This window comes from Podarcis tiliguerta (genome assembly GCF_965153285.1).
Source record: "Podarcis tiliguerta genome assembly, chromosome: 14".
Lineage (NCBI taxonomy): Eukaryota > Metazoa > Chordata > Lepidosauria > Squamata > Lacertidae > Podarcis > Podarcis tiliguerta.
Window position 1 is genome coordinate 35,096,775 of NC_139547.1, and position 27,209 is coordinate 35,123,983.

General features: G+C 47.0%; 2 protein-coding genes across 3 annotated transcripts in view; one reads left to right on the forward strand and one right to left on the reverse strand.

The window, feature by feature from the left end:
* LOC310664747 (cytoplasmic phosphatidylinositol transfer protein 1-like) overlaps positions 1-3,805 on the forward strand; it is a 48,281-nt gene extending 44,476 nt beyond the window's left edge. The window contains exon 10 of the mRNA XM_083414308.1: positions 1-3,805. Within this exon, the coding sequence (XP_083270434.1) occupies positions 1-254 (254 nt within the window). The 3' untranslated portion in view covers positions 255-3,805.
* MSS51 (MSS51 mitochondrial translational activator) overlaps positions 963-27,209 on the reverse strand; it is a 27,324-nt gene continuing 1,077 nt past the window's right edge. Inside the window, exons 2-7 of one of the 2 annotated variants that reach the window (XM_083414232.1) lie at positions 16,824-17,036; positions 15,935-16,090; positions 15,275-15,399; positions 14,290-14,853; positions 7,543-7,636; positions 963-5,930 (exon numbers count right to left, since the gene is read on the reverse strand). In XM_083414232.1, the coding sequence (XP_083270358.1) occupies positions 5,702-5,930; positions 7,543-7,636; positions 14,290-14,853; positions 15,275-15,399; positions 15,935-16,090; positions 16,824-17,008 (1,353 nt within the window). In that variant the 5' untranslated portion in view covers positions 17,009-17,036 and the 3' untranslated portion in view covers positions 963-5,701. Of the gene's footprint in view, positions 5,931-7,542; positions 7,637-14,289; positions 14,854-15,274; positions 15,400-15,934; positions 16,091-16,823; positions 17,047-27,209 lie in introns of both variants that reach the window. The other variant, XM_083414231.1, reaches the window with a different exon arrangement.

The window sequence follows — 27,209 nt, forward strand, 5'->3', positions numbered from 1 at the left end:
GGATGACGATGGACGAGGTGCGCCTGTACGAGAAGGAAACCCAGGAGGCGACCAACGAGATTGTCGGCATGGCGGAGCCCACCTTCACCCTCAGCGGAATGCGCCTGCCCCCCAACACCCAGAGCGCCCCTTCCACTCCCCTCAGCGGCGACGCGCCAGACTTCCTCAGTGTGCCCAAGGACAGACCGCGGAAGAAATCTGCCCCAGAGATGCTCTCTCTGCCGGTCCTGAGGGAGCGTGCCAACGCAGAGTGACGCCTGGCCCCACGAGGCTCACCCCAGCTCCTGATTCCCCACGCCTTCCTTCGTCAAAGAGACTTGCCCCCCACACACTTCATTTCCACAGGAAGGCGTGTACCTTGCTTTCGTCTGGTTTTTTAAAAGAAATTATTTATGTGTGGGTTTTTTTGGTTTTTTTAATGACCTTTCTGAGTTTCTCCTTGTCCTGAATTGGGCAACACCCACCTGCTGGACTGAGGAAAGGCCTACGACTTGTGGCCCGCCACTCCCTTCCCCGGATTTCGGCAGCTCTCCTGAAAAGTAAACCTTTCTGACTTGTTCTGGCTGGCGTCCATCCAAACGTGGCAGGGATTCTCTGACTTTTCCCTTGTTTGACCTAGGGCACTTGTGATATTCCTGTATTGCAGGATAACTCACACACCCCAGTCCAGACACACACATCCTGAGCTTCTCCTCGCTTGCAGAAATGTTGAGTGAAATTTACTGCGCCATCTTAAGTTCCTTTGGGACTCAGCGGAGTGGGCAGGCCTGGATTGCTTGTCTCCCACCAGCTCAGCAGTCATGCAAGGGGACTTCTATGGTAGCAGGGGTCATAGCTCAGGGGCAGAGCATCTGCTTTGCAAGCAGAAGGTCCCAGGTTCAATCCCTGCCAATGAGGTCTGTGTGCTGGAACAACTAGAGTATTAAGAATCACCAGTGGAATAAGGACCTCTCCAGGCTGAGGGTTGTTTTATGCAGAAGTTTTCTGCAGTGTGTCATTGACACAATCATAGTGTGTTCATGGTGGCTTTATCCTGGGGTGTCCACACTTCATTCCACTTTTTAAGCTGTTCTGTGATGCTTCCCAAAGGTTATCACTTTTATGACACCTGGAAGGGCAGCTCTTGTTCTCTAGTGCAACAAAGCAAGAACCACCACAACCACCCCTGAAAAATACTGGAACATTAGTGGTGTATAAAAAGTTGCAGGATTTCTGCCCTGAATCTTTAGGATTGCACATAACTGCCCTAATACCATTGTGAGCACAAATATTGGTAAATGCACAATATAAAGGATGTCTGGAGGGGCCTTAACACTGATTAACAGTGTTCTTTGTAACACAGACAGGCCTTTTCTGAATAGGATTTCCTGTTATTTGTCCCCTCTTTTATTCAGAATGTGCCAATATCCAGCTAAGCTGGAGAGCAAACCTGCCAATACTTTCCGCACCACCCTCATGCAGAATTTGATAGCAAGGCTCAGCATTGTGCATGCTAAGGATCTCCATTCTGGGGGCTGCTATAAAACAAGCTTCTAGTCCCTGTGGCTACAGAGAGCAACTTGAAATTACTGTATAGGCAATACCTGGTAATGTTTTTTGAAGCAGGGACTGAGCAGGACTGCTAGGTAGTCAGGATTGCTGCTTTTGGAGCTCTCACCCAGTGCCTTGAGGCTAGCAAAAGGAGAACAAATTAATCAAATCTGTTTACACTGGCATAAAGGGGTAAGAGCAGAAGGGCACATGCTCAATCACCAGCATCTCCAGGTAGGGCTAGGAAAGACCCCCATCTTAAGACCCAAGAGAACTGCTGCCGGTCAGTGTAGACCTGCTTTCCCTATCCTAAGGTCCTCCAGTTGTTTTGGACTACAGTTCCCATAAGAACATAAGGAGAGCCTGCTGGACCAGGCGAGTGGCCCATCTAGTCCAGCATCCTATTCTCGCAGCGGCCAGAAAGATACCTATGAGAAATCTGCAAGCAGAATCAAGCAGCTGGGTTTCCAGCAACTGGTACGGCAATGCTGGCTGATGAAAGTTGCAGTCCAAAATATCTGGAGGGTACCAGGTCGTCAAAGATTAGCATAGACAATACTGAGCTGCACGGATCAATGGGAAACAAATGCTCAGAGGGAGAGCACAGTCTTCCTGAAACCCTGGAAACCCACTTAGTGTGGGCAATACTGGGCGAGATGAACCAATGGTCTGACTTTCCCTAAGGCAGTTTCCAGTTTCCCTACGTGTCTTAAATTAGTAAGATTCTTCTGGGTCTTTGTGATGCTGAGCCAGCGTCCTAGTCCTTTCCAGCCCTTCTGCCTCCCTCACACAGTGGCCCCCAGACCTCTTCCTCTGTGCCTTTGGAACAGGGACCATTCCCACTACCGCAGCAAATGTCTGCAGAATCACCTCCTCATGGGAGGTGGGAAACATCAGTGCCCTAAGCATCCGTCAGCTGCAGCCAGGGCATGCACATAAATGGAGCCCTGCAGGATCAGGCCAAAGGCCCATCTGGTCCAGCATCCTGTCTTTGTTGTGGCTGTGAGAAGCCTCTGACAGCACAGGTAGGACATGTCCATATTGGCTAGTCCTATTGATGGTCCTATTCTCCATGAATAGCCTTATCCTCCAGGAAAGGTTGCCCATGTGGCTCTTGGAAGGCTCCCCAAAAAGGAATGAGCCCTGCTTTCTTTTGCCTCAGGTCCTGCCCATAAATTTAATGTGAGTGTAGGAAGCGCCTTGCTGGATCCGGCCCTTGGCCCATCTATTCCTGCCTCTGGTTCTCACAGAGGCCAACCAAATGCATTTGGGAAGCCTGCAAACAGGACCCAAGCACAACAGCCATCTCCCCTCTTTTCGACTCCCCAGCAACTGACACTCGGAGGCCATCGCCTGCCAACTCTCCTGCCATCACCAGCGTCCAGCTTTTTTGCCTTGCAGAAAACCAGAAGTGCAGCCACCGTCTGGAAGGGGGCTTCAAGGCGGTGCCACAGATTCCTCAGATGTCAGCCTCTCAAGTCTTAATGTGCTCTCCGAACCTCAATGTACAAGCATCCTTATTGGAATTTGCACTGCTTTCTGTCGCAGAACGGAACTGCTGCCTTTTCTGAGTGTAGGCATCGGCTCCTAGCTTCTTTCGTGGTTGGTCCCTTTGATTCCCAGACTGCCATCCCAGCTGCTACATTTTGCCTCTGAATGCACAGAAATTGCTGGATCCTCACCCTTTTTGGAGGGACCAAACTGAGACCTCGAGAAAAACATCCTCAGAAAGCCTGCCGTGTGGTTCAGGGTTGCCAGTTGAGGAACATGGACTGGTGTTTGATGCACATTATCTATCGAGGTCAAACAAGTTTTGAAGTGTTGCTTGGGTGGGATTCTGACCCCTAAGATCTATCCAAGCTCCCAGGAAGAATAGATGGCACAGAAAGATGATCCAGCAATATGTATTTTAGTTAGCCATCTATGAACTATGCTTACACTTTTTATGTGTGCTGAAATATGGGGAACTAGGACTGCAGCCCCATCAGCCATCTCTCACCCAGATTTTGGGGGGGAAGTGTCTGAGAATGTATGGAACACCCTTGTGTTTCTGGGCCTTTTGAGAACCCGGGTGGCAAACATGGATTGGGGCCTGTTCTCATCCAGTGTATAAGCGGAGAGGCTCCCTGCATTCCATGGGCCCTGGAAATGGGGGGGAAATTGGTGTGTATGGGAAAATCCTATGTAGATAATTTGTGATCTGTGTAGGAGCCATTCTGTTATGCTTTATTTTTTAAAAAACAATTGAGTGATAAAACAGTTTCTCATGGGAAAACCATCCTTGTGCTTGTGCAACTGGCTCAGCAGGGGTCAACATGATGTTGGCAATCGTACCTGATTTGTATTTTATTTATTACACTTCCATCCCCTGGGTCCTTACTGCTCTTGCTCTGGCTCTCTTGAGCGACATTTCATACAGCTTTGGGTGTCTGCCCACACTGTTTGGGAAACATTTCCAGGCATCATTTGTAAAACCTCTGGACTTACACCAAAGGGGTGTCGTATAAAATCAGTGGTGGCAGGAGGCCAACAGTAGGTGGCACCAGAGCCATTGACAGGCAGAGCCAACTAATTCTAGTTTCATCTCCATTCCGCCTCCTCTCTGCCGAGTTCTACCAGGGTTAACACTGAGCCTAAAGAGGATGAAGAAGGTGACGGCCAGGGCTTCCACCACCTGGGCTGGCTGTAAGTAAGAAGGCAGGAATACTTGATGGGAAATTTGAATAGTGTGCAGGTTTATTTTTAGTAAAAGGCAGCACGAGATCAGGGGTTTTTTTGGGGGGGGAGTGCATCCTGGGGTCCTCTCCCCACCCTCCATGTTCACAAACAGTCCTCTCCCTTCTTATTTATTTCTGCTTGACTAAAAGGTGGCTAGATATGCCATGGCTCAGGTGGTGCATCTGCTTGGCATGCAGAAGTTGGGCACTTCCAGAAAATGGTTGGTAAAAACTCCTACCTGAAATCCTGGAGAGCTGCTGAGCTGGAGATACCAGTGACATGATCCCATGTCTGTGTCAACTTCTTATGGGATGGAACTAGCTGTCAGTTCAATTGATACATGGCTGGCCATTGGTTCATCTTGCTCAGTATGGTCCAAACCAGTGGCTTCCAATTGTTGGTTTGCATAACCTACCCAGGGGGTCCGTAGCACATACCTGTCAGTTTTTCAGGACATCTTGCTTTGGGAGGGTTGTGCTCTCGTGAACAAGCGCAGTGCCCCAAAATGCTTGAGATTGTGGCACCCAAAAATGTATGCTGTATCCTTGCACAGGTCATGTGACTTGCGTGGGAGCACGGTCTGGTTTTGCACTGGGATGTGTTGGAGGGTGCCAGCTTTGAGATACCAACATTTTCAAAAGTAGGGAGTCCGTGGCTTGGCTTTTGAAGAACAGCAGGTCCACAGGACATTGGCCATGCTTAAGAACTTAAGAAGAGCCTGCTGGATCAGACCAATGTCCCATCTAGTCCAGCATCCTGGTCTCACAGTGCCCCACCCCCAGATGCCTGTGGGACGGAAGCTAGGAGGCAGGATCTGAGTGCAACAGCACACTTTCTTCCTGCAATTTCCAGCAACTGGCATCCCAAAGCTCTTCAGCCTCCAACCATGGAACCCATGAGTAGAGCCTGCTGGATCAGGCCAAAGGCTCATCTGGTCCAGCATCCTGGTCTTGTAGAGGGTAGCCAGATACCTAGAGGGAAACCCACAAGTGAGACCCAAGCACAAGAGCACTCTCTCCTGTGGTTTCCAGCAACTGGTACTGCGTCCAACCTCTGAGGCAGAGCACAGACATCATGGCTGGTAGCTTCATGGTTTCTGGAGTTGATGGGAGTTTCAGTTCAGGAAAGCCAACATCCACGGCCTCAGAGCAGCTCTCTGGGGTTTCAGGCAGGGATATCCCCCAATCCTACACTGTCAACTGAATCCACAACCTCCTGCATGCAAAGCAGGTGCTTCCCCACTGAGCTACAGCCCTTCTCTATTTGCTACCCTTGGAATCTGCCCTTCAGCTGCAAGGACGGGGCCAGCTCTGAGAATGAGCACGCACACAAAACAGCCACTTGCGTTCCTGACATCTCAGTCCGCTCCAAGCAAGTAGTTGAACAGATGTGGGGAAACGAATAAGCCTCTGCTGCCTTCAGTTAGGAGGTCACTTGCTCTAAGCTTCCCCATCTAATCTCGCTCCTCTTCACCCCCATCCAGCTCTCCTATGTCCAGCTCATCTGGGGGAGCAGACAGCCCCCGGAACATCATGTAGTGGGAGTTGCAGTAGACAGGAGGCTTATTGGGGTTTGAGTAGGCCTGTTCTGGTTTGAGGGAGGCGAAGGGGTTGGCCCCACAGCCTGTGATCTGGGTCTCTAGCTCCATCAATATCTTGAGCGAATTCTTCATTTCCTGTTCACTGGGGGGGAAGAAGGAAGGGGTTTTGGTTAGTGCTGCTAGCTCATTTTCAGTTCACACTGCCTAGGTCATTTTAGACCCTGAATGGTTTTTCAAGTGCATCTAGATAGTCACTATTTTGGGGTGGAACTCAATCACGTATCGGCCCATGATAGTTGTGCTGTTATAATGGATGGGGAGGTTTTGCACAGCAAACCCATTTCCTCAAAAGATCAGACTTTTTGCAATGAAAGCAACAGAAAAATGCACTGGAAAGTGTGAAATAACACATGCTTTAACACAAACTTGCCTGGACTTCATTAGCATCCACTGAATAGAGCTGGCATAGAGTAGTGATTAGAGTGTTAGACTAGGACCTGGGGTTCAGGGTTCAAATTCCTACTTGGTTGGTCACTGCTTTTCAACCTAGCCTACCTCAACAAGGTGGTTTTGAGGGTAGAAATAGGAGAATTATGTATGCAACCTTGAGTTCCTTGGAGGAAAGAAGCAGTATAAATGTCATAATAAAATGAATGAAGATAATTTTAGGCTTCTAATACATAAAATCCAATTTACAGAAATATTAATATATAAACATCCATGATTAAAATACCCAATTCCATCAAAACAATGGATTTTCCACGTTCGTGAATTTTTATCATTCCTTCCTTTTAGGTATGCATTTATGAATCTTCTTCCCCCCCCCCCCACCTTGTTTTAATGTAAGTATGTATCTCATTATATTGAAAATTGAATAAAGATAAATTATGCATACACACTTACATAATTAAAACAGGCAATAAAACAACACAGCAATTGAAACAGGAGGCTTGGGAAGAGATCAAAGGAATATGTGTGCAAACAGATATTCAAAAGTCGACAGAATGCCAACATTGATTTGGCTTCCTGGGCATTCTGCCCTAATGGGACCACACTGGGTTTGGTGACAGTACTAGGAAACTGTTCCCAGTTTCTGTGTAGCTTCTTATAACTCAATGAGTTCAGGGCCATCCCCACTATTGGACAAAATGGGGCAAATGCCTCAGGCGGTAGATGTTGGGAGGCAGCTGCAACAGCCCCCAGCCATGCCTCCCTCTTCCTAGTCTGTTTGAACGCTTTGCAGCCTCACCTGCACATTACTAATGCAGGCTGGACATCCAAATGTACAGCAAATGTCAAAATGTCCTGGAAGGAGAATAGAAGAGTGGAATGCCTGTGATATTGTGGTTAGCACATCAGCCTTGCCCAGGTTCAATCCCAGGCATCTCCAGGTAGGGCTGGGAATGATTCCTGCCTGAACCCCTGAAGAGCCACTGCCAGTCAGTGTAAGCAATATGGAGCTAGAGAGGCCAATAGTCTGAGCCAACATGAGGGAGCTTCCTATGTCCCTGTGAATGCAGCCTGCTTTGTGAAGGCAACAGTTACGTCTGCCCACTTTTGCCCCCAGCACCAGATAGAATCATAGAATCTTAAGAGTTGGAAGGGACCCCAAGGGTCATCTAGTCCAACCCCTGCAATGCAGGAATCTCAGCTAAAGCATCCATGACAGATGGCCATCCATCTCGTTTGGCCCTTGGCACCAGCAATGGAGAACGGGTGTGGGAGAGGAAGTAGAGGAGAACCTGCCTGTTTACCTGTACACTGTGAAGAGCGAGGGGATCTCGTAGTCTCGAAGGAGCAGCAAGGTGGGAAGCCAACTCTCCATTAGGTCATGGCAGGCATGGAAACCTAGGAATGGGGAAGACCAGAAATGGCTCATTTGCATGCAGTGCCCAGGTTGCATTATTTGAAAGGTTTTATCTCGTGGTATTGCCCTTTGCAATGTGGTGACACACACCAGAGAACATGTCAGACGGATTTCAGCCTAGCTGTCTCCCTGACCCTGGTGCCATTTCTATGTGCCATCATGCATAAGAACATAATAAGAGCCTGCTGGATCAGGCCAGTGGCCTATCTACTCCAGTATCCTGTTCCCACAGTGGCCAACCGGTGGGAAGTCCAAAAGCAGGGCCTGAGCACAAGCACACTCTCCCCTCCTGTGGCTTCCAGCAACGGGTGTTCAGAAGCATCATTGCCTCCGACTGTTGGGATGCAGCCAAGGAATCGGGGGCAATAGGCAGGCCCCAGCCCACTGGCCGGTGTGTCGGGCGATCTCCAGTCCTTGGATCAGCATGAAACTGCAACCCTAGCTTCAGAAGCCTTCAGAAGCTGGGCACGCACACTCAGCAGAGTAAATAATGCTGCGCAACAGAAGTGGCAGGGGGACGGCTGTGTGAGCATATTTACAAGCAGTTTATTCAGCGTACAGCAGGACAAAAGGAAAACATGTCCGACCCCCTTTGTGTCCAAAGCAAGAAGCATAAGCAAAAGCTATACACAAATGGAAGTTCCCAGCAAGCTGTGCTGGAGTGTAAACAGGCATGTGACACACAACAATCATGCCTGTACTTAAGGTGGAACGGAATATCCTAACATCCTCCCCCTTTCCGTGTAACCTGTATCACCTGTGTTTTAACCCAACTGCAACCGCTGTACATAAACCTTAAGTTGTTCTCTGTTAACAACCATACACAACAGATCTGCAGGAATTTCGTGTCCTGGCATGTAGGACACCGGAATATCCTAACACCGACTGCATAGCTATTATGTCTAGTAGCCATTGATAGCCACTGTCCAATCCTCTCTTAAAGCCATCCAGGTTGGTGACCATCACTACCCCTTATGGGAACAAGTTAACTATGCACTGCCTGAAGAAGGGCTTTCTATTGTCTGTCCTGAAACTTCCAACATTCAGCTTCATTGGCTGTCCGTGAGTTCTAGTGTTTCACTTTCTCCATGACATGCATAATTTTAATACACTTCTATCAAGTCCCCTCTTTCTTGCTTTATCTCCAAACCTAGAAGTCCAAAGTGCTACCACCTTTCCTCATAGGAGCATCCCTCCATCCCCTTGATCATTTTGGTTGCACGTCCGAACACTCCCCTGCAAGATACAACACACACACACATCCCCACGCGACTGCTTGCAGCCTGAAGCAATTCAGTGCAGGGATGGCTTTAATAACCTCATGTGCTATTTGCAGAGACTGGACGCCAGACAAAGCTGCAGGGCAAGAACTGAGGCTGACTTTCCCTGGATGCCGTACAGATGCCCTTTGCATGATGTCATGACGGCAAAAGATTGCTCAGAGGACATTCTCTGCACCTTTTGCTGGCGAAGAGTGCCAACTTAGCGTGCTTATACCTTGCAAGGCCGATATGTGAAGCAAGTGCTGATTCCACTTGTACATCACACCTTTGGCAGAAAGAGGATGGAGGCTGGAAACATCCCCAGCAGGTCGAGAGAGGGAATAGTGAGGGTCTGGCTGTTTGTGCAGCTGTCAGAACAAGGATGCCAAACACTCTCGCACGTCATAGCTGGGAACCATGGGGGGGGGTGACACTGCCAAGATCAGATCAGATTGGGGGTGGCAGAGTGGGGGACGGAGGGAAGATTAATTCCCAGTTTGCAAAGCCCTCTGACATTTCTGCAAGCTTGGAATGATGTGCCTAGGGAGCCTTGCGTATTCACAAGGGCATCTGACTATCCTGGTACTAATAACTTAATACCTACGGAATGTGGTGGAGCGCGCCAGTGGAACATGGCCTTGCTCCTGAGTAAGGAGCACCCTTGCAGTGCCATCGCTGAGACACGACACACTGCAACATCCTTTGCGAAAAGTTTCAGATTGCCTTCCAGGACTGGACGGGTAATGTTATGGAAATGCCCACCATTGTGATGGATATGGTATATGTGGTTTGAAATCCCAAAGGAGAGTTTCCTGCCTTACTTCCAGTCTTTTTCCTTTTGTGCTATACAGTGGTACCTCAGGTTACATACGCTTCAGGTTACATACACTTCAGATTACAGACTCCATTAACCCAGAAATAGTGCTTCAGGTTAAGAACTTTGCTTCAGGATGAGAACAGAAATCGTGCTCTGGCGGCATGGCAGCAGCAGGAGGCCCCATCAGCTAAAGTGGTGCTTCAGGTTAAGAACAGTTTCAGGTTAAGAATGGACCTCCGGAATGAATTACGTAAGTACTTAACCCGAGGTACCACTGTATCTTTTAGCTAGCAAGCCTGAGGGTGGGGACCCCCTATGTCACATTTTTAAGCCACTCTGGGAGGCCTTTTTGTTTGGGGCTAAATATCATCATCATCATCTTTCTATATATAAAAAAGATTAAGTACAGAACTGACCCCAAATTTCTCAGAAGTCATTCCCCGCTCCCCGATAAAATTTCATAAAATGTCTCTTTCTCTTTTATCCCATCCTGGTAGAAAAAGAAGCCTACTTTGCAGCATTGTCCCCAGATACCCTCTACTATTCTGTGATGTGTCATCTATCAATCCAGGCCAGCCCAGCCATGAGGCAAGATGAAGCAGCTGCCTTAGGCAACAGATACTGAGGGGGGGTGGTGAGTGGACAGAGCTTGTCTTCTGCTCCTGGGTTCAGTGGAGGATGTTGATGTAAGATTCAACAGCTAGTCTGGTCAGCTGTTGTACATGGAGGGCCACCAGTGAAGGTGGGTCCATTAGGTGAATGGGGCACTGCCCCACCAACCTCAGTCTGCCATCAGCCAGCCTGCCTTCTTGCTTACCACCAGTCCAGGGAGAGGCAATGCCTGCCTACTTCCTCCTCCTCCTCCATCTCAGATCTGCCCTCGCAGAGGAAACTACAACTAATCCAGAATGCGGCAGCTAGACTGGTGACTGGGGGCGGCCACCTAGACCACATAACACCGGTCTTGAAAGACCTACGTTGGCTGCCAGTATGTTTCGGAGCACAATTCAAAGTGTTGGTGTTGACCTTTAAAGCCCTAAATGGCCTCGGCCCAGTATACCTGAAGGAGCGTCTCCACCCCCATCGTTCTGCCTGGACACTCAAGTCCAGCGCCGAGGGCCTTCTGGCGGTTCCCTCATTGCGAGAAGCAAAGCTATAGGGAACCAGGCAGAGGGCCTTCTCAGCAGTGGCGCCTGCCCTGTGGAATGCGCTCCCATCAAGATGTCAAAGAGATAAACAACTACCTGACATTTAGAAGACATCTGAAGGCAGCCCTGTTCAGGGAAGTTTTTAATCTGTGACATTTTAATGTATTTTTAATCTTTGTTGGAAGCTGCCCAGAGTGGCTGGGGAAACCCAGCCAGATGGGCGGGGTACAAATAATGAATTATTATTATTATTATTATTATTATTATGGGCTGAGGCATGCTCATAGAACCTAGTTTCTCCTTCCCTGGAGAAACTGAGCAGGATGCAGTTTGGGAAACCCTTGTGGCCATTTTGTCATGTACCGATTGCCCCCACATTACAATGCACCATGACGGCTTTCGGTACGTTTTGTAATGTGTGCAAGGAACGCCCAAGCTGTGTGTGAGGCTGAGCACTTAATGCCCCCCACCACAGCTGCTCCGCACTTAACCAGCTCGATAGTGATAGGTATGCTAACAAGCTGATCAGCCCCTGTCAGGGTCCCTCAGCTCGGCTCTTTAGTGCTCAGTCTAATCCCAGCAGTGAAACACACTGTCAGCAGCAAGCAGCTGACTGGAAGTGGAATAGCTTACGAGACAGCTGGGCAGAATCTGGTGCTTGCTAGGCAAGTTGTGATCCGCAAGGTGTGCTTCTGAGACATCTGGCATCCAGAGGATCCCTCGGGTGAGTGGGATCACCTGCTGGAGGGATTCAAGTGTATAATCTAGGTTTGTGCAATTATTTAATGGTAGTATTGTTATTATTTATTGGATTTATATCCCACCTTTTTTTTCGAAGGAGCTCAAGGTGGCATACCTGGATTTCCCCTTCCTCATGTCATCCGCACAACAACCCTGTGAGGTAGGTTAGGGTGAGAGGCAGGGAGATTCGTGGCCTGTGTGCCGGCACAAGAGGCCCTTAGCATGATGGCCTGGTGGGAAAAGATTGCTTAGAGGACATTCTCTGCAGATTTTATTCAGCTTTCCCTGGGAAAACCCAGTGCTTATTGCTGAATCGGAACAAACACCAATCCGCAGAAATCCCATAGTGAGCAGTGGGTTCCCCCAGCAAAGTGGCGGTACAAAAAAACAATCTCTTGGACCTGTGGGTAGAGAACCCCGGACAAACAGAAGAAATCACAAACAGACAAATGAAAATGTGGAGGATCCTGACGCTTCGTCAGCAAGTCGGAGGCTGTCAGAGGCAGTGTGCCAATGAACACCAGTTTCTGGGAATGGCAAGTGCGGAGGGGCCCTGCTTGCATGGCAGCATTTGGTTGGCTACAGTGAGAACACGATGCTCAGCTACTTTTATTATGAATATTCATAATACAATGGTACCTCGGGTTAAGAACTTAATTCGTTCCGGAGGTCCGTTCTTAACCTGAAACTGTTCTTAACCTGAAGCACCACTTTAGCTAATGGGGCCTCACGCTGCCGCTGCGCCACCGCTGCACAATTTCTGTTCTCATCCTGAAGCAAAGTTCTTAACCCAAGGTACTATTTCTGGGTTAGCGGAGTCTGTAACCTGAAGTGGCTGTAACCTGAGGTACCATTGTAATGATTTGATTTATTACTTGCCTTTCGCCCACAGGTCCCAGGGCAGGTCACACAACAATTTATACAGCATGAAAACAGTTTAAAGCAAAGTACAGCCTTAGGAATATTTGACGATAGCCATCTTCAGATATCTCAAGGGCTGTCATATGGAAGACAGAACAAGCTTGTTTTCTCTTGCTCTGGAGGGTAGGACTCAAACCAATGGCTTCAAGGTACAAGAAAGGAGATTCAAATTAGACATCAGGAAAAACCTTTCTGAAAGTAAGAGCTGTTTGATAGTGGGATGGTCTCCATTGGGAGGTGGTGGACCTTGGAGGTTTTTAAGCAGAGGTCAGATGGCCATCGGTCATAGATGCCTTTGCTGAGATTCCTGCATTGTAGGGAGTTGGACTAGATCAGGCATAGGCAAACTCGGCCCTCCAGATGTTTTGGGACTACAGCTCCCATGATCCCTGACCACCGATCCTGTTAGCTAGGGATCATGGGAGTTGTAGTCCGAAAACATCTGGAGGGCCGAGTTTGCCTATGCCTGGGCTAGATGATCCTCGAGTCCCTTCCAATTCTATGATGATGTGAATTCCAGACAGGAAAGTTGTTGAGCTTTTTGGGGCAAAAGAATTGCTGTTTTTGAGCATTTTTTTATGGGAAATAGGCAAAAACGGCACTGCCGACATGGGCTGCTATGCATCTGGATTTTCCAGGACATTTTACCAATCGAAAAAGATTACACATGTCTTCACCCTTGGGAACACCCCTTTCCAAATTGGGAAGGGAGAGTAGCTTGGTGACAGAGCACCTGCTTTGCAAGCAGATGGTCTCAGGTTTAATCACTAGTACAGACAGTTAAAAAGATCAGATGGCAGTTGGTGGGGGGGGGGGGGGACTCTTCTCTGCTGGAGATCTCAGAGAGTCACTGACGGTGAGAACTCCCAGATGGAGAGCTGTGTTAAAGAGCTGTAGAGGCTGAATTTGAGATTCGAAAAATGAGAAACCCAGAGAACCAAAAGGGGCAGATCCTTCCATCCCTAAGCATAACATCAATAAAATTAGAGCAATTTTATGAAAGCAGCAAAATGTGACACCAGGTATAGGGCTGGTGGAAACAGTTTGGCGGAAACAGCCCATGGGCCAAACTGGGATCTGTGTTGGGCTTAATTTGCCCTGCTGGCCAGAAGTTCCCTAGCTTTGCTGCTGACAGCACTGGGCTACATAGGCAATTAGCTGATCTTAATGTAAAGTTTCCTGCGTTCCAAACCAAGCTAGCAAACAGATCAAAAAATGCAAGTCGGAGTAGGTTCTTATTCGCATTGGGGTGGAGATGGACAACTGCTCTTAAGGCTGTCGGTTTGCTGGCATTGTTCCCCTACAGATAAAATACTTGGATCTCTCTGTTGCCATTTACTGCATTCCATTTCCAGTAGCTCACAGACAGATTTAGGGATGATCCTAAGAGTGCATTAGCATAAACAAAGGATTTTTGAAACTCCTCTCTCCCTTTCTCTCTGCTGGGTCCACAAATATCCTGCAAACGCAAAAGACCAGCTAAAGAGGGTAGCTAAAGGCTTCAAGCACCATTTGTCATGGGAAGGGCTCCAACACACCATACATTTAAAGCAGGCTCCCTCCCACTGCAAAGAATTCTGGGATCTGGAGTTTACCCCTGGCAAAGTGAAATTCCCAGCATCCTTAGCAAGTTACTGTTCCCAGGATTCCTATCCAGAGATGACGGGGATTGAACCTGGGACCTTCTGCACGCAAACAGAAGCTCCACCACTGAGCTACAGGGAAGGGACAATGGAATGACATACCTGGGTGGAAGCCAACCACGATGTCAGGCCGAGCAGCCTGCTGGGTCTCCACCTGCGATTCCCAGAAGTCGTGATAAAGGCCCTTGTAGCTGCTGAGGTAGACTCGTTCCCGGGGCCCGAAAGCCACCAACGGCGGCCTCATGATGGGCCCATCGACCACGTCAACACCCACCATCACCACCTCGATGCCCTGGTGCTTTGGAAAGATGCGGGAGAGCTCATCGTAGTCTGTCACCCGGGCATTCAGAGTCTCTACGTGGGAAGCTCCAACCACGTGCACCGTGATAGGCTTGGCGTAGGGGTCGAGGTGGAACAGGCACAGCCCCAAGCCAATGGTGGCTGGCCTGGACACAAAGTCCGACATCACCCGCTTGACAGACTCCAGGAGCTCCGCCTCCTCTGGCTTTGGCTTCCCAGCATTGGCCCAGAGGATGTTCATGTAACGCCCCGTCATGATATTGCTGAGCTTCTCCTCTAGACCGTCCTGCATCGAGAAGTAGTCCTCCCAGCCTCTCACCTCCAGGATTCTCTTCGTCCAGGGGCTTGTAGGGAAAGGGATGTCGCCTGTCGGAAGAATCGCAGTGGAACAAAAGCTTCAGATTGACTGGCAGACCTTTGGGTTCCTAGTGGGCCTTGGGATTCATTGGTTGTTGTTTTTTAAGGTGCCCTTGCCCAACCTTTAAGTCTGCCTGCTGTAATACACATATTTTTAATAGTTTATTGTCAGGTAGAGTTGTTTTTCTTTAATTGGAAACTGTGATTAACGAATGAATAAATAAAGGGCATAACCTGATTCTGAAGATTGGCCAGCAGAGGATTCGGTGGAAGCACTGCAACGCAGGTGGCACATCAGAATGGCCGCGGCCATGACTGAACACCCCATAGAGCCATTCTGCCAGTGAAGATACACTAACAGAGCAACTGAGAGAGGGCAGAGGGGGAAAAAACACACCAGCACTGAATCTCATGCCCATGGCAGGCTTACCTGTGAAAACAAGCCATTCCACTAGTCGGTCGAGAGCCACCAGTTTCAGCTTCTTGCAGACCTTTTTGTGTGTGGGCCAGTTGGCTCGCTGGCATTCTGAGCCGCAGTAATAGACATTCTGGCACCTGGGAGTGGATGGAAGGTTGCCAAAAGGTTCAGCCTACCAGACCCCACTGGCTTCAATATCCATAGCAAGAAGTGATCTTTATTCACTGCCTATATATGGACGATCATATCTCAACTTGGGATATGAACGAGCCTTTGCTCAGAGCCGCTTTGCTCTTCCCCTTTGCGGGAACCACAGAGAAGCCAGGAAGCATCTCCTTAGCCATAGTTTCCTGATTCATCTGGCTGGGAAACAATGGTTGCCTGCTTTGGATCCTAAAACAATTTGTAGCTTGATATACTGGTTTGTTCCAAAGCAGGCAGCCATAGTTTCCTGGTTTGGTCACATGCACATTTATTTGCTTGATGTATTATGCTTAAAAATGTCATCTGGCCCTCCATATGTTGTTGAGCTACAACTCCCACCAGCCCCAGAAAAAATGGTCAACAGCAAGGGATGGTGGGAGTTGCAGTTCAGAAATATCCAGAGGGCCAAAGGCTCTCCTGATCTAGGATTTCTTTCATTGATTAACAGTTCTATTATTATTTCTTAACCTTTTGCAGCGCCGCAGGCTTTTAGGATCAGGCATTGATTCCGGAAGCTTCTTGCACTCAACACAAAACTTGAAAGTGTCCTCCATTTTCTGGAACATCTCAAAATAGGACCGGATGCCAAAATCCGTGCACAGTTTTCTGCCTTCCACTGCAGACCTGTGAAGAAACAGCACAAACAGGGACCCTCTTGTTTTACTCAGTTGTAGGTGAGCTTATTCTGGGCACCTAGCAGTGAACAAATGCTCTAAATATACAAATAAATATCAGCAAGGCTTCTTTCTTTCTTTAATTAAGTTTGTTCTCAGAAACAAAACTTGTAGCAACACCATACCAAAACTGTTCATTCAGCTGCCAGAATGTTAGGTAAATGGGGATGTACTGTATTTTTTTATTCTTTCTTTTTTTAGGATTAGGGGTTAGTTTGTGCATTATGGAACATGCTGCCTGTGACTGAAGGAGTAGTGGCCCAAAACATCTGGCTGGGAAAGACTGGGCTAGAGACTCTGCAGAGGAAGAACAAGAAAGCGTGTATCTCACTCTTAACAAAACCAAAATGTTTAACAAGGCATTCTCAAAAGGCCAAATAAATGTGGATAGTGATTTATTAGGGATCAGGAAATCAGCACGGCCCATGATGAGCAGGATCAGTTGGCGTGTATGAGGTTAAAGAGATATCCCTCCTATCTTACTAAGGCTCATATTTCAGCTCCCAGTCTTGGAATGAACATCTCCTGACTCCCTGAGTGGAGATTCTCACTTGCCGGCCTGGTTCCTAACAACTTCTGTGAAGCTATTAACACACACACACACACACACACACACACCAAAACCAGGATTTTCAGCATCCTCTGAAATGTCACCCCCACCTACATTTACCAACAAACCTCACCTGTAGTCATCGTAGCTCTTCATGTTGAGTTTTTGAAGGATGACCTGCGACAAACCTGGGACGTTGCTGTCCATAGCCAGGAAACCCAGAGAGTCCATATTGGGTCCTGTAACAACTGGCGTCTCCTTGGGAGTTTTTTTGGCGCGACTGGATTTGCAAGCCCCAGCTTTGTTCCTGTGAGCCATCTTTGGGGGTTGTTGGAGGATCCAGAATCTGAATCAATCTGTAAAGAAAGATTTTTATTTATGCCTATTTCTGTATTTATGGGTCATCTTCCAGGAAGAAGCTACAGCAGGGTAGTGGTGCCTGGAGCCCGTTAAGAACGGTAGGATGCAAAGCAGGGAGCCCAACAGTAGGTGGCGCCAGAGCCAACAAGCAGCCAGGTCCAACAAATGCAAAAGGTTGAGATGCTTCAGTCAAGGGGCAAAGTGTGCTATGGTGGTGAGAGACACAGGAAAACCGGAGGACTGTACCACATGTTTCATCAAAATGGGTCAACAGGCTCTGTGTCTCAGCTGTTTGATCTCCCTTTCCTATTACCCTATCCTTCTTTTATATGCCACCTGTCTGTTATAGGGTGTGGGACGGAATTTATTTTATTTTTATTTATTTCACAAAATTTATATAATGCTTGATTGCAATGATACCTAGAAAGCGCTTTAAGAAAAGAATGAAACAATAAAATTATCAGTTAAGAAACAGTTTAATATGACTATGTAAAACATTCAAAAACTGAAATCAACAATAAACTGAAATAAAAACAACCAAGATTAAAACATATGTCAACATTCTGCATGTTTGAATAGCCCTACCTAAACAAAAATATTTTCAGCAGGTGCTGAAAAGACTGAAGTGAAGGTGCCTGCCTGATATCAATAGGCAGGGAGTTCCAATGTTTGTGTACAGCTGCACTGAAAGATCAGTTTCTTACAAATGTGGGCTGAGTATTATGTGGCACCTGTAATAGCACCAGATCTACAGACTGAAGCAAACTGGGCATACATGGGGTAGGGCAATCTCGCAGGTAAGTTGGTCCCAAGTTAAGGGCTTTATATACTAATAGTAAAACCTTGTACCTAGCCCAGTAGGAAATTGGCAACCAGTACAGGTGTTATATGCTGACAGAGTCTTACTCCTGTCAGCAATCTGACTGCAGCATTCTGCACTAACTACAGCTTCCGGATCAAGCGCAAGAGAAACCCCACATAGCAAAATGAGATAGCAAAGCTATTTCTGTCCATTGGCTCATTTGGGACCCTCTAGCTCCTTCGCCTCCTGGGAAAGGCGTGTAGCTCTGCAACTCAGATCAGGTCAGGGGTGTGGAAAGGGTTTTGGCTCCATGGGCCAGACCATCCTTATCAGGACGAGCCACATGGCCCAAACGTGACAGGTGGCCGGGGTCGCCCACTCTGTCAATCAGATGACATCATTATGACATCACATGAAAGAAACACTGATCATAGGACTGGGAAAGCACTCCCCTCCCAAAAAAGAAGCCTGCATTTTATAGGCATCACTACATGTGCAAGAGGAGTAGTAGTAGTAGTAGTAGTAGTAATAATAATAATAATAATAATTTATTTATACCCACTCTGGGCGGCTCCCAAAAGAATATTAAAAATACAATAAAACATTAAACACTTCCCTAAACAGGGCTGCCTTCAGATGTCTTCTAAAAGTCAGATAGTTGGTTTTTTCATTGACATCTGATGGGAGGGCATTCCACAGGGCAGGTGCCACTACTGAGAAAGCCCTCTCTGCCTGGTTCCCTGTAACACAGCCAATGTCTGCAAAAAGCAGGAGTTTCTTTGAGGTTGGGGGACCTGCTTTCCCCCCCCCCAAGAGGCACCTCTTTTCCCAGGAGGATTAAACCTGTACTGGTCAGCAGCCGAGCTGGGGTTAAATCCTGCTTGTGTTAGCTGTGCATGCCTCTTCATTAAGTGACTGAAAGGCCTCAGAGGAAACATATAATCTGTTCCTCCTCCCCTTGTAGTCCCTTGGCCTTAATACATAGCCTGCCGATTCCATTCAGGCTGCCTCAGTGGGAGAGATGAGTGGCTTTGCCAAAAGACCAGCTCCACCAGGCGCCTCCTGAGCTGTTTCAATGCCAGGAGACCATTGTAAGAATTGGCACCTGAGTTTGCTTTTTCTCCTCTTCCCTTTCTCCTTGTGTGTCATGCTTTCAGTGACATGTTTTCAGTGAGTGCATGTAAGCCAGACCTTCTGACTGAAGAATGGGCTACAAATGTTCTATATGAGTAGATATCTGGTGGGGCCAGGGACCTGCGATTTTGATGCGGCTATCATTTTTTCCAGCATTGCAGAGGGTTGTACTAGATGCCCTTTAGGGTTCCCTTCCAACTCTGCAGTTCTATGATTCCCCTTTCTTTTTTTCTTCCTCTGATCTGGCATGGTATGTTCACGAAGCAAGCAGATGAGTCTCCCTGAGGTTAGCTGCGAATACATTCTCCGCCGGCTAACAGGCCTGCCTCTTCTCTTCAGCCTCACACCTGCTCCAGTAAATCATCCCATCATTATATGATACCCACTGGAGGGTGGGCAGGATCAGATTGAGAGCAAGGCATTCGCTTGGCCCCCATCCAGAAAAACCAGCATCCAGTGACACCACAACTGATAGTCACTTGATACGGCGCCTTTCATCCGATGGTTTGTCAGCCTGCTTACAAGGAGCTCAGAGGCAGCGGTGGCTGGCGGAGTTGAGGTTGAGCCCTGTAACATGTTTTTTTGTGTGATTGTTGTTGCCAGAGTTCAGGCGGGGTGTGGGTAACCCCCAAGGGAGACAGCAAAGAATATGCAAAAATCAGAGGAGCTGCAAAGCTGAAATTTTGGAGAAGCTGCAATGCTGAAATTTCAGGGAGAACAACCCCCACCCCGTTCATTTTGGCTCAGAAATTCTATTTATCTCATTTTTATTTTTATAAAAATAGTAGTAGAAGAAGAAGAGTTTGGATTTGATATCCCGCTTTATCACTACCCGAAGGAGTCTCAAAGCGGCTAACATTCTCCTTTCCCTTCCTCCCCCACAACAAACATCTGTGAGGTGCGTGGGGCTGAGAGACTTCAAAGAAGTGTGACTAGCCCAAGGTCATCCAGCAGCTGCATGTGGAGGAGCAGAGACGCGAACCCGGTTCACCAGATTACGAGTCTACCACTCTTAACCACTATACCACGCTGGCAGTAATAATGTGTGCAGTCAGATATTCTGAGTCCGTTATTGTCCAAGGTGTTACTATTAGCATATAAAGCCCTAAACAACTTGGCTACCCCATATATACGGGTGGCACTGTGGTCTAAATCACTGAGCCTCTTGGGCTTGCCGATTAGAAGGTCGGTGGTTCAAATCCCAGTGACGGGGTGAGCTCCCGTTGCTCTGCCCCAGCTCCTGCCAACCTTGCAATTTTTTTATTTTTATTTTTTTAATTTTAACATATAAATTATAAAATGTACCACAAAGCTTATCACTTATACAATCTTTTTGGACTTCCATCAGCACCTCTGATGATCCACCGTTTTCACCACTTCTTATGCTTTCCTTAACTTTATATTGCCTTTACATCTCTTAACAAATCATCCTTCCCCTTATCCATTTTTACAATACTTCTAATAATACTCCTCACAAAACTTTTTGCAACCCTACAAACGTTGTCTGTTCTTCACAATTACTTTTCAAATAGTCTGTAAATTTACTCCAGTCTTCGTGAATTCCTGGTCTCGCCGGTTTCGAATCCTTCCTGTTAGTTTATCTAATTCTGCATAGTCCATTAACTTCATCCTCCATTCTTCAATCGACGGTAACTCTTCTTGCTGCTGTTATTGCATATAAAAAGAGCTTAAATTCTTTTCTGTTTATATCACTCCCCACAATGCCCAATAGAAATTGTCAGGGGTTCAGGAGCAGAGGCACAGGGAAGGGAGGAAATGGAGAGCGAGGGGGAGGAGTCCGAAGGAAATGTCAGCGATGACAGCGGTCCGAGGTCTCTGAGTCTTTCCAGTGAATCGGATGATTCACAGAAAGGGGCTCCCATGGTAAGGGCAAGGGGGGTGCCTAGGGGGACACCCCAGGAAGAAGGGGCCAGAGGGGACTCAGAGAGCAGCAGTTGGAAATCCGGACCAGCGTCCACACCAGAGTGCAGTAGGGGGGAGGAGTCCCAGGCATCGGGATCAGGCGGCGCGCTGCCAGCGGGAGAACATGAGGGAGGATTGACCACGCCTCCGTCGGGGAGCGAGGAAACGGTCAAGAGGAAGGTTGAAGGCTGCGCGCGCGCGCCAAGTTCTAATGTACAGGAGGGTGGCACTGTTGGCAGCCCGGATAGGGAGCCAGGTCCTAAAGCCCGCCGAAGAGAGAGGGAGGAGTCAGGGGGGTCAACGTCTGCGTCGGAAGAGTCCAGGAAGGAAGGAACCCCGGGGGGTAGCAGGACCCAGAGGAGAAAGGAGAGACGGAAGAGGTGGAGTAAGGCTAGAGTCTTAAACTGGTGTACAGGGGGCGGAGATTCAGATGGAGCTTCGCCGGTCTAAACCCTAGACGTAGAGCTGGGGCGCTGCGGCTTGAAAATGGAAACTGTACTTCAATAAAGACTTTTGTACATTACTACCGGCTAGCGTTGGTCCTCTGTGAGCTGGGACCAGGAGCCAGCTCTGACAGAAATGCTTCTGGTTTCTTTATAAATGTATATTTCAACATTTTTTTCAACTCATTATATATCATCTCCCAGAAGCATTCCACCTTTTTACATTCCCACCAGGTGGTAAAATGTTCCCTCTTTTTCTTTACATTTTCAACATTTATTACTAATTTTATACATTTTGCCAACCTTGCAGTTCGAAAGCATGCCAGTGCAAGTAGATAAATAGGTATTGCTGCTGCGGGAATGTAAACAGCATTTCCTTGTGCTCTAATTTCCATCATGGTGTTCCATTGTGCCAGAAGTGGTTTAGTCATGCTGGCCATGTGAACCAGAAAGCTTTCTGAAGGAAATGAGCACCACACCCCATAGTCGCCTTTGACTGGACTTAACTGTCCAGGGGTCCTTTACCTTTTACCTATGTGCCCAGTTGACCACTTCAATTGACAAAACTGGCCCTGTTACAGGTGCAACATAATACTTGTTCTGCATTTATAATAAATTTATCTTTTACTGGGGCAGCTCCCACACTTTGGAACTCCCCGTCTATTGACATCAGGCAGGCACCTTCACTGTACTCTTTTCAGCACATGCTAAAAACATTTTTGTTTGGGCAAGCCTACCCAAGCAGGTAGAATGTTGACAGGTGCTTTAAACTTGTTTTTAGCTTATCACTTATTTTAGTTATTCTTTGAATGTTGCAAATAGTTGTTTGGAACTGCTTTTACTGATAATTTCATTGTTTTATTCTCTTTCTTATCCATTTTGACCCCCCCCCATTTTTTTTATTAATTTTCCAAATTTGTAACAAACATATCGACAAATACAAAAAGAAAACATAAAAAAACCACAAAACCCAAACATAGATCCTAACTGTAGTAGTTCCACTTTTTTAAACATTGTTGGGTGATTTCCTCGAATCCCCCTGGCTGAGTTTCCACATATATCATTGTAGCAGTTTTCCAAAACTAATTTCACCTAAAATTTACTTAGTCAATTAACCTCTTTCTTTCTTTTCATTTTAACTTTAAACATATTATTCAATAACATCACATATTTAAATCCTAGGCCAATTTGATACTTGCAAGTAATTCTATTTAAGTTATCTTAACATATTTAGCTAAATAGTCTTTAAATTTCTTCCATTCCTCCTGGTATTCCTCCTCCTTCTGGTCGCGGACTCTTTCGGTCAGATCAGCTAGCTCCCAAAAGTCCAGCATCTTCATCTGCCATTCCTCCACCGTTGGTACTTCTTGTAATTTCCAATTTTTGGCTAACAAAATTCTAGCTGCAGTTGATTTTTTATTTTAACAATCATGCGGCATATAAACTTTAATAAAATAGATAGATATTGGACAGATTCACACCATACATTTAAAGCACTTTATTCCACCCCTTCAGGAATCCTGGGTACTGTAGTTTGCAAAGGGCGCTGGGAATTGTAGCTCTGTGCGTGTGAAACTAGTTCCCGGGATTCCTTGTGAGAAAGCTGCATGCTTTAAATGTGTGCGGAACATGCTTTAAATGTGTGATGTGGACATTCCCACGATCTCTCTTGCAGGCAGCTACGGCCTGAAATGTGGGCTTATAAAAATGCTCTGCGTAGCTGAGCCCCTGGATTGAGTTTGACTGCCTGTCTCTCTGCCAGGTCTAAGTGGTTTTTAATTGGGGGAACTTCACTCTCGCTCATGATAAACGGGATCATTTAATTCCAGGCAGCTGGTTTGGCGTTGCTACCCTGACAGTCCCCTGCATTCTCGTTAGACAGCCATCATCTCTCTCTGTTGATAGAAAACAACAGTCTCTCAAAGCTGCACACACATAGAGGCACAACTTGGAGCCAATGCTACAGGCCAGGTTTCAGCTCATAACACACCTCTTGAAATTCCTCTGGCTCTTTAATTGAGCAAGGGATTTTCTCTGATACCCTTGAATGGAGCTCCTGTCATCGCCGTCCGTTTATTATCTTCTACACTGCCGTGTTTTGGCTTTACAAAGGAAGGAAGACGATTTCCTTTCCCGGCTCTACATTCTGTTTCAGCTGAATAGCTTAAGGCTGCACACACCCCATACATTCAGAGCATGTTTAAAGCACATGGCTTCGCTCAGAGAAACCTTCAGCTTACCCCTCACAGAGTTACAATCCTCAGGGTTCTTTAAGAACATAAGAAGAGCCTGCTGGATCAGGCCAGTGGCCCATCTAGCCCAGCATCGTACTCATCGAGCCAGTGTGGTGTAGTGATTAAGAGCGATGGACTCGTAATCTGGGGAACTGGGTTCGCGTCTCCGCTCCTCCACATGCAGCTGCTGGGTGACCTTGGACCAGTCACACTTCTCTGAAGTCTCTCAGCCTCACTCACCTCACAGAGTGTTTGTTGTGGGGGAGGAAGGGAAGGAGAATGGCAGCCGCTTTGAGACTCCTTAGGGTAATGATAAAGCGGGATATCAAATCCAAACTCTTCTTTTTCTTCTTCTTCTTCTTCTTCTTCTTCTTCTTCTTCTTCTTCTTCTTCTTCTAATACTGGCCATCAAGATGCCTCTGGTAAACTGGCAAGCAGGACCCAAGCACAAGAGCCCTCTCCCCTTCTGGGGTTTCCAGCAACTGGTATTCAGAAGCATTACAGCCTCCAAACATGGAGGCAGAGCACTGTTATCATGACTAGTAGCCACTGATAGCCTTATCCTCCATGGGTATGCCCAATCCTTTTCTAAAGCCAACCAGGTTGGTGGCCAACACTGCCTCCTGTGGCAGGGAGTTCCACAGTTTAACTATGCACTGCCTGAAGGAGTACCGGTACTTTATTTTTTCTCTCCTGAATCTTCCAACATTCAACTTCATTGGATGTCCACGAGTTCTAGTGTTATGAGAGAGGGAGGAAAGACCTTTCTCTGTCCACTTCATCCAAACCATGCATAGCTTTATAAAATTGGATCACGTCCCCTCCTGCTTGCCTTTTCTTCTAAACCAGGATTTCCCAAACTTGGGTTGCTTTTTGGACTACAGCTCCCATCATGCCTAGCTAGCAGGACCAGCGGTCATGGATGATGGGAGTTGTAGTCCAACAACAGCTGGGGAACCAAGTTTGAGGAAACCCCGCTCTAAATTTGCACATACCAAGAGATGCCGTTGCGGAATACTTTATTTTGGCAGGGGAATGAAAGAGATAAGGGTAGCTGGAGTCAGAGACAGGGGATAGGAGAAGACACACTCAAATGTCAGAGACCAAGATGACAAAAAAGCAGGCTCTGCCAACAAGGATGAGATAGCAATGCTATTCCAGTCCTGTGCCTTCAGTGGAGCTGGCCAACTGGCTGGCGAACAGAGCTGGGAGGGGCAGGGCAGGGGATGAACAGATGCAAAAGGGACCCCATTAATTGAGAGCTGCACAGGGAGCTAGGAGGTCTCCCCAGCTCACCTTACACAATAAGCCCAGTGTTTTGCAGAAGGGGGAATCCAGCAGTCATTTGTCAAACATTTAGGCATCATGCAAAAAGGGAGAGGAGGATAAAAGTAGCCATGGATCTGCAGAATAGTTGTATACCGTATTTTTTGCTCTATAAGACTCACTTTTTCCCTTCTAAAAAGTAAGTGGAAATGTGTGTGCGTCTTATGGAGCGAATGCAGGCTGCACAGCTATCCCAGAAGCCAGAACAGCAAGAGGGATTGCTGCTTTCACTGTGCAGTGATCCCTCTTGCTGTTCTGGCTTCTGAGATTCAGAATATTTTTTTTCTTGTTTTCCTCCTCCAAAAACTAGGTGCGTCTTGTGGTCTGGTGCGTCTTATAGAGCGAAAAATACCATACTCTGATTGAGAGGTATAGATGCAAATTTAGAAAGAATTTTTATAATTGAAACAGAAATGCAATTCATCTCAGCCTAGTGGAAGAAACTGTGGCCAGGTGAGTTGTTTGCCTGCTGTCCAGGTGAGATCTGTTGATGGGCAACTTTAAGCCCGCCCTCCTCTTATGAGAAGAGTCACACTATACATTTAAAGCATATTCAACACACATTTAAAGCACTTGACCCCCGCCACCCCCAAATTCTGGGAACTTTAGTATGCTATGGGTGCTGGAAATTGTAGTTCCGTGTGGAAAGGAATCACAGTTCCCAGGATTCTTTGGGGGAATGTCATGCGCTTCAGATATGCGTTGAATATGCTGCATGGTGTGGATCAGCCTCTTTAAACTGGACAGCCCCAGACTCTCTTCTAATGACCCTTCAAAGAGAAAGGCTGTCCTTTTCAAATTTAGACACATGGCTACTGATGTCAAATTAAGATATACAGCTCAAAGCTATGAGCAGAGAAGGGCTCCTCCGGATGACCTATTTATTAAGCATTCATCCTGATTTGTTTGCATAAAGTTTATGCAAACAAAAGGTTGGATTGCATCTAGTCTTTAATGAACATTTGTTTTGATTGTGTAGTGGTCATGCGACAGTGAGCATTCATCCTGTTCCTGCATTCATCCTGATTTTCTTGTGGGGTAGTTTACGAGTCTTCCCAGTAATCACACGTTCGTCTCACCCTTTTTGGTGCATTTCCCCATTCCTTTTCTAACTGCAAAATGTCCTCTTTCTCCTTTTTAAACAAGAAGTAGATCTGTTGCAACAGAGCACCTGTCTGCTGGGGTTTTTTTACGTCTTCCTGCTAGTCGTTTACTCTTCCCGCACATTTCAATGCATTTCCCCATCACTTTTCAAATGGGAAGAAGTCCATTTCTTTTTTTAAAGCGGATTTGTTGTGCTCGGGTGACAGAGTCCTTTACTTCACTCTATTTGCACAAAGCTAGATTCCCCAGTGTGCCCTTGAGTCCCTCCCACAAAACGCAGACAGTCTGGAGGTGCCCAAATACAGAACGATGGAGACAGGAATAATTAATATACAGTGGTGCCTCGCAAGACGAAATTAATTCGTTCTGCGAGTTTTTTCGTCTTGTGAATTTTTTGTCTTGCGAAGCACGGTTTCCCATAGGAAATGCATTGACGGTTTCCCATAGGAATGCATTGACAGTTTTTTTAAAAAAGGCGCAAGACGTTTTCGTCTTGCAAAGCAAGCCCATAGGGAAATTCGTCTTGCGAAGCAACTCAAAAACCAAAAAACTCTTTCGTCTTGCGAGTTTTTCGTCTTGTGAGGCATTCGTCTTGTGAGGTACCACTGTATGGGCCTTTCTATACAATAAGATTGGACACGCAGCCTTATGCTGAGAAAAAATACCCATACATCCAGCACACTGTGATATGTGATCCGTCAAATGAATATTTCTGTGAATGAACATAATGAATTTAAAAGGGCAGGTGGAGAAAAGGGGTAAGACTGACAACTGCACAAGTATCTAGTTAGCTGGCAGGCATGCCTGCCATTTATTTTGCACTAGCAAGAGGAAGCTTGGCTCCGTACGCAATAGAAAAACTTGCTGCAACTCCTTTTCTGGATGTTACATTTATATGCCCTTGGATAGAGAAGCAGGAGTAAAGTTCTGTTGGACAAAACAGAAATAAAGGTAGCTAACAAAAATTACTTATAGTTACTGGGGCTGCAAAAATATCTTTAATGAAGGTTAATTGCAGTACTAGAAGAACAATTACTCGAACAATTGTGGTTTTTTGTATGTGCATTTAGATCCATCTGCATTACAGTCAGAGGCGGATTTAGGGGGGCGCAACTGGTTCAGTTGCACTGAGCATGGAGCCTTGGGGGTGCAACAGGGGGCGCCATAGAGTAGAAGGCGAGAGGCAATGTGGG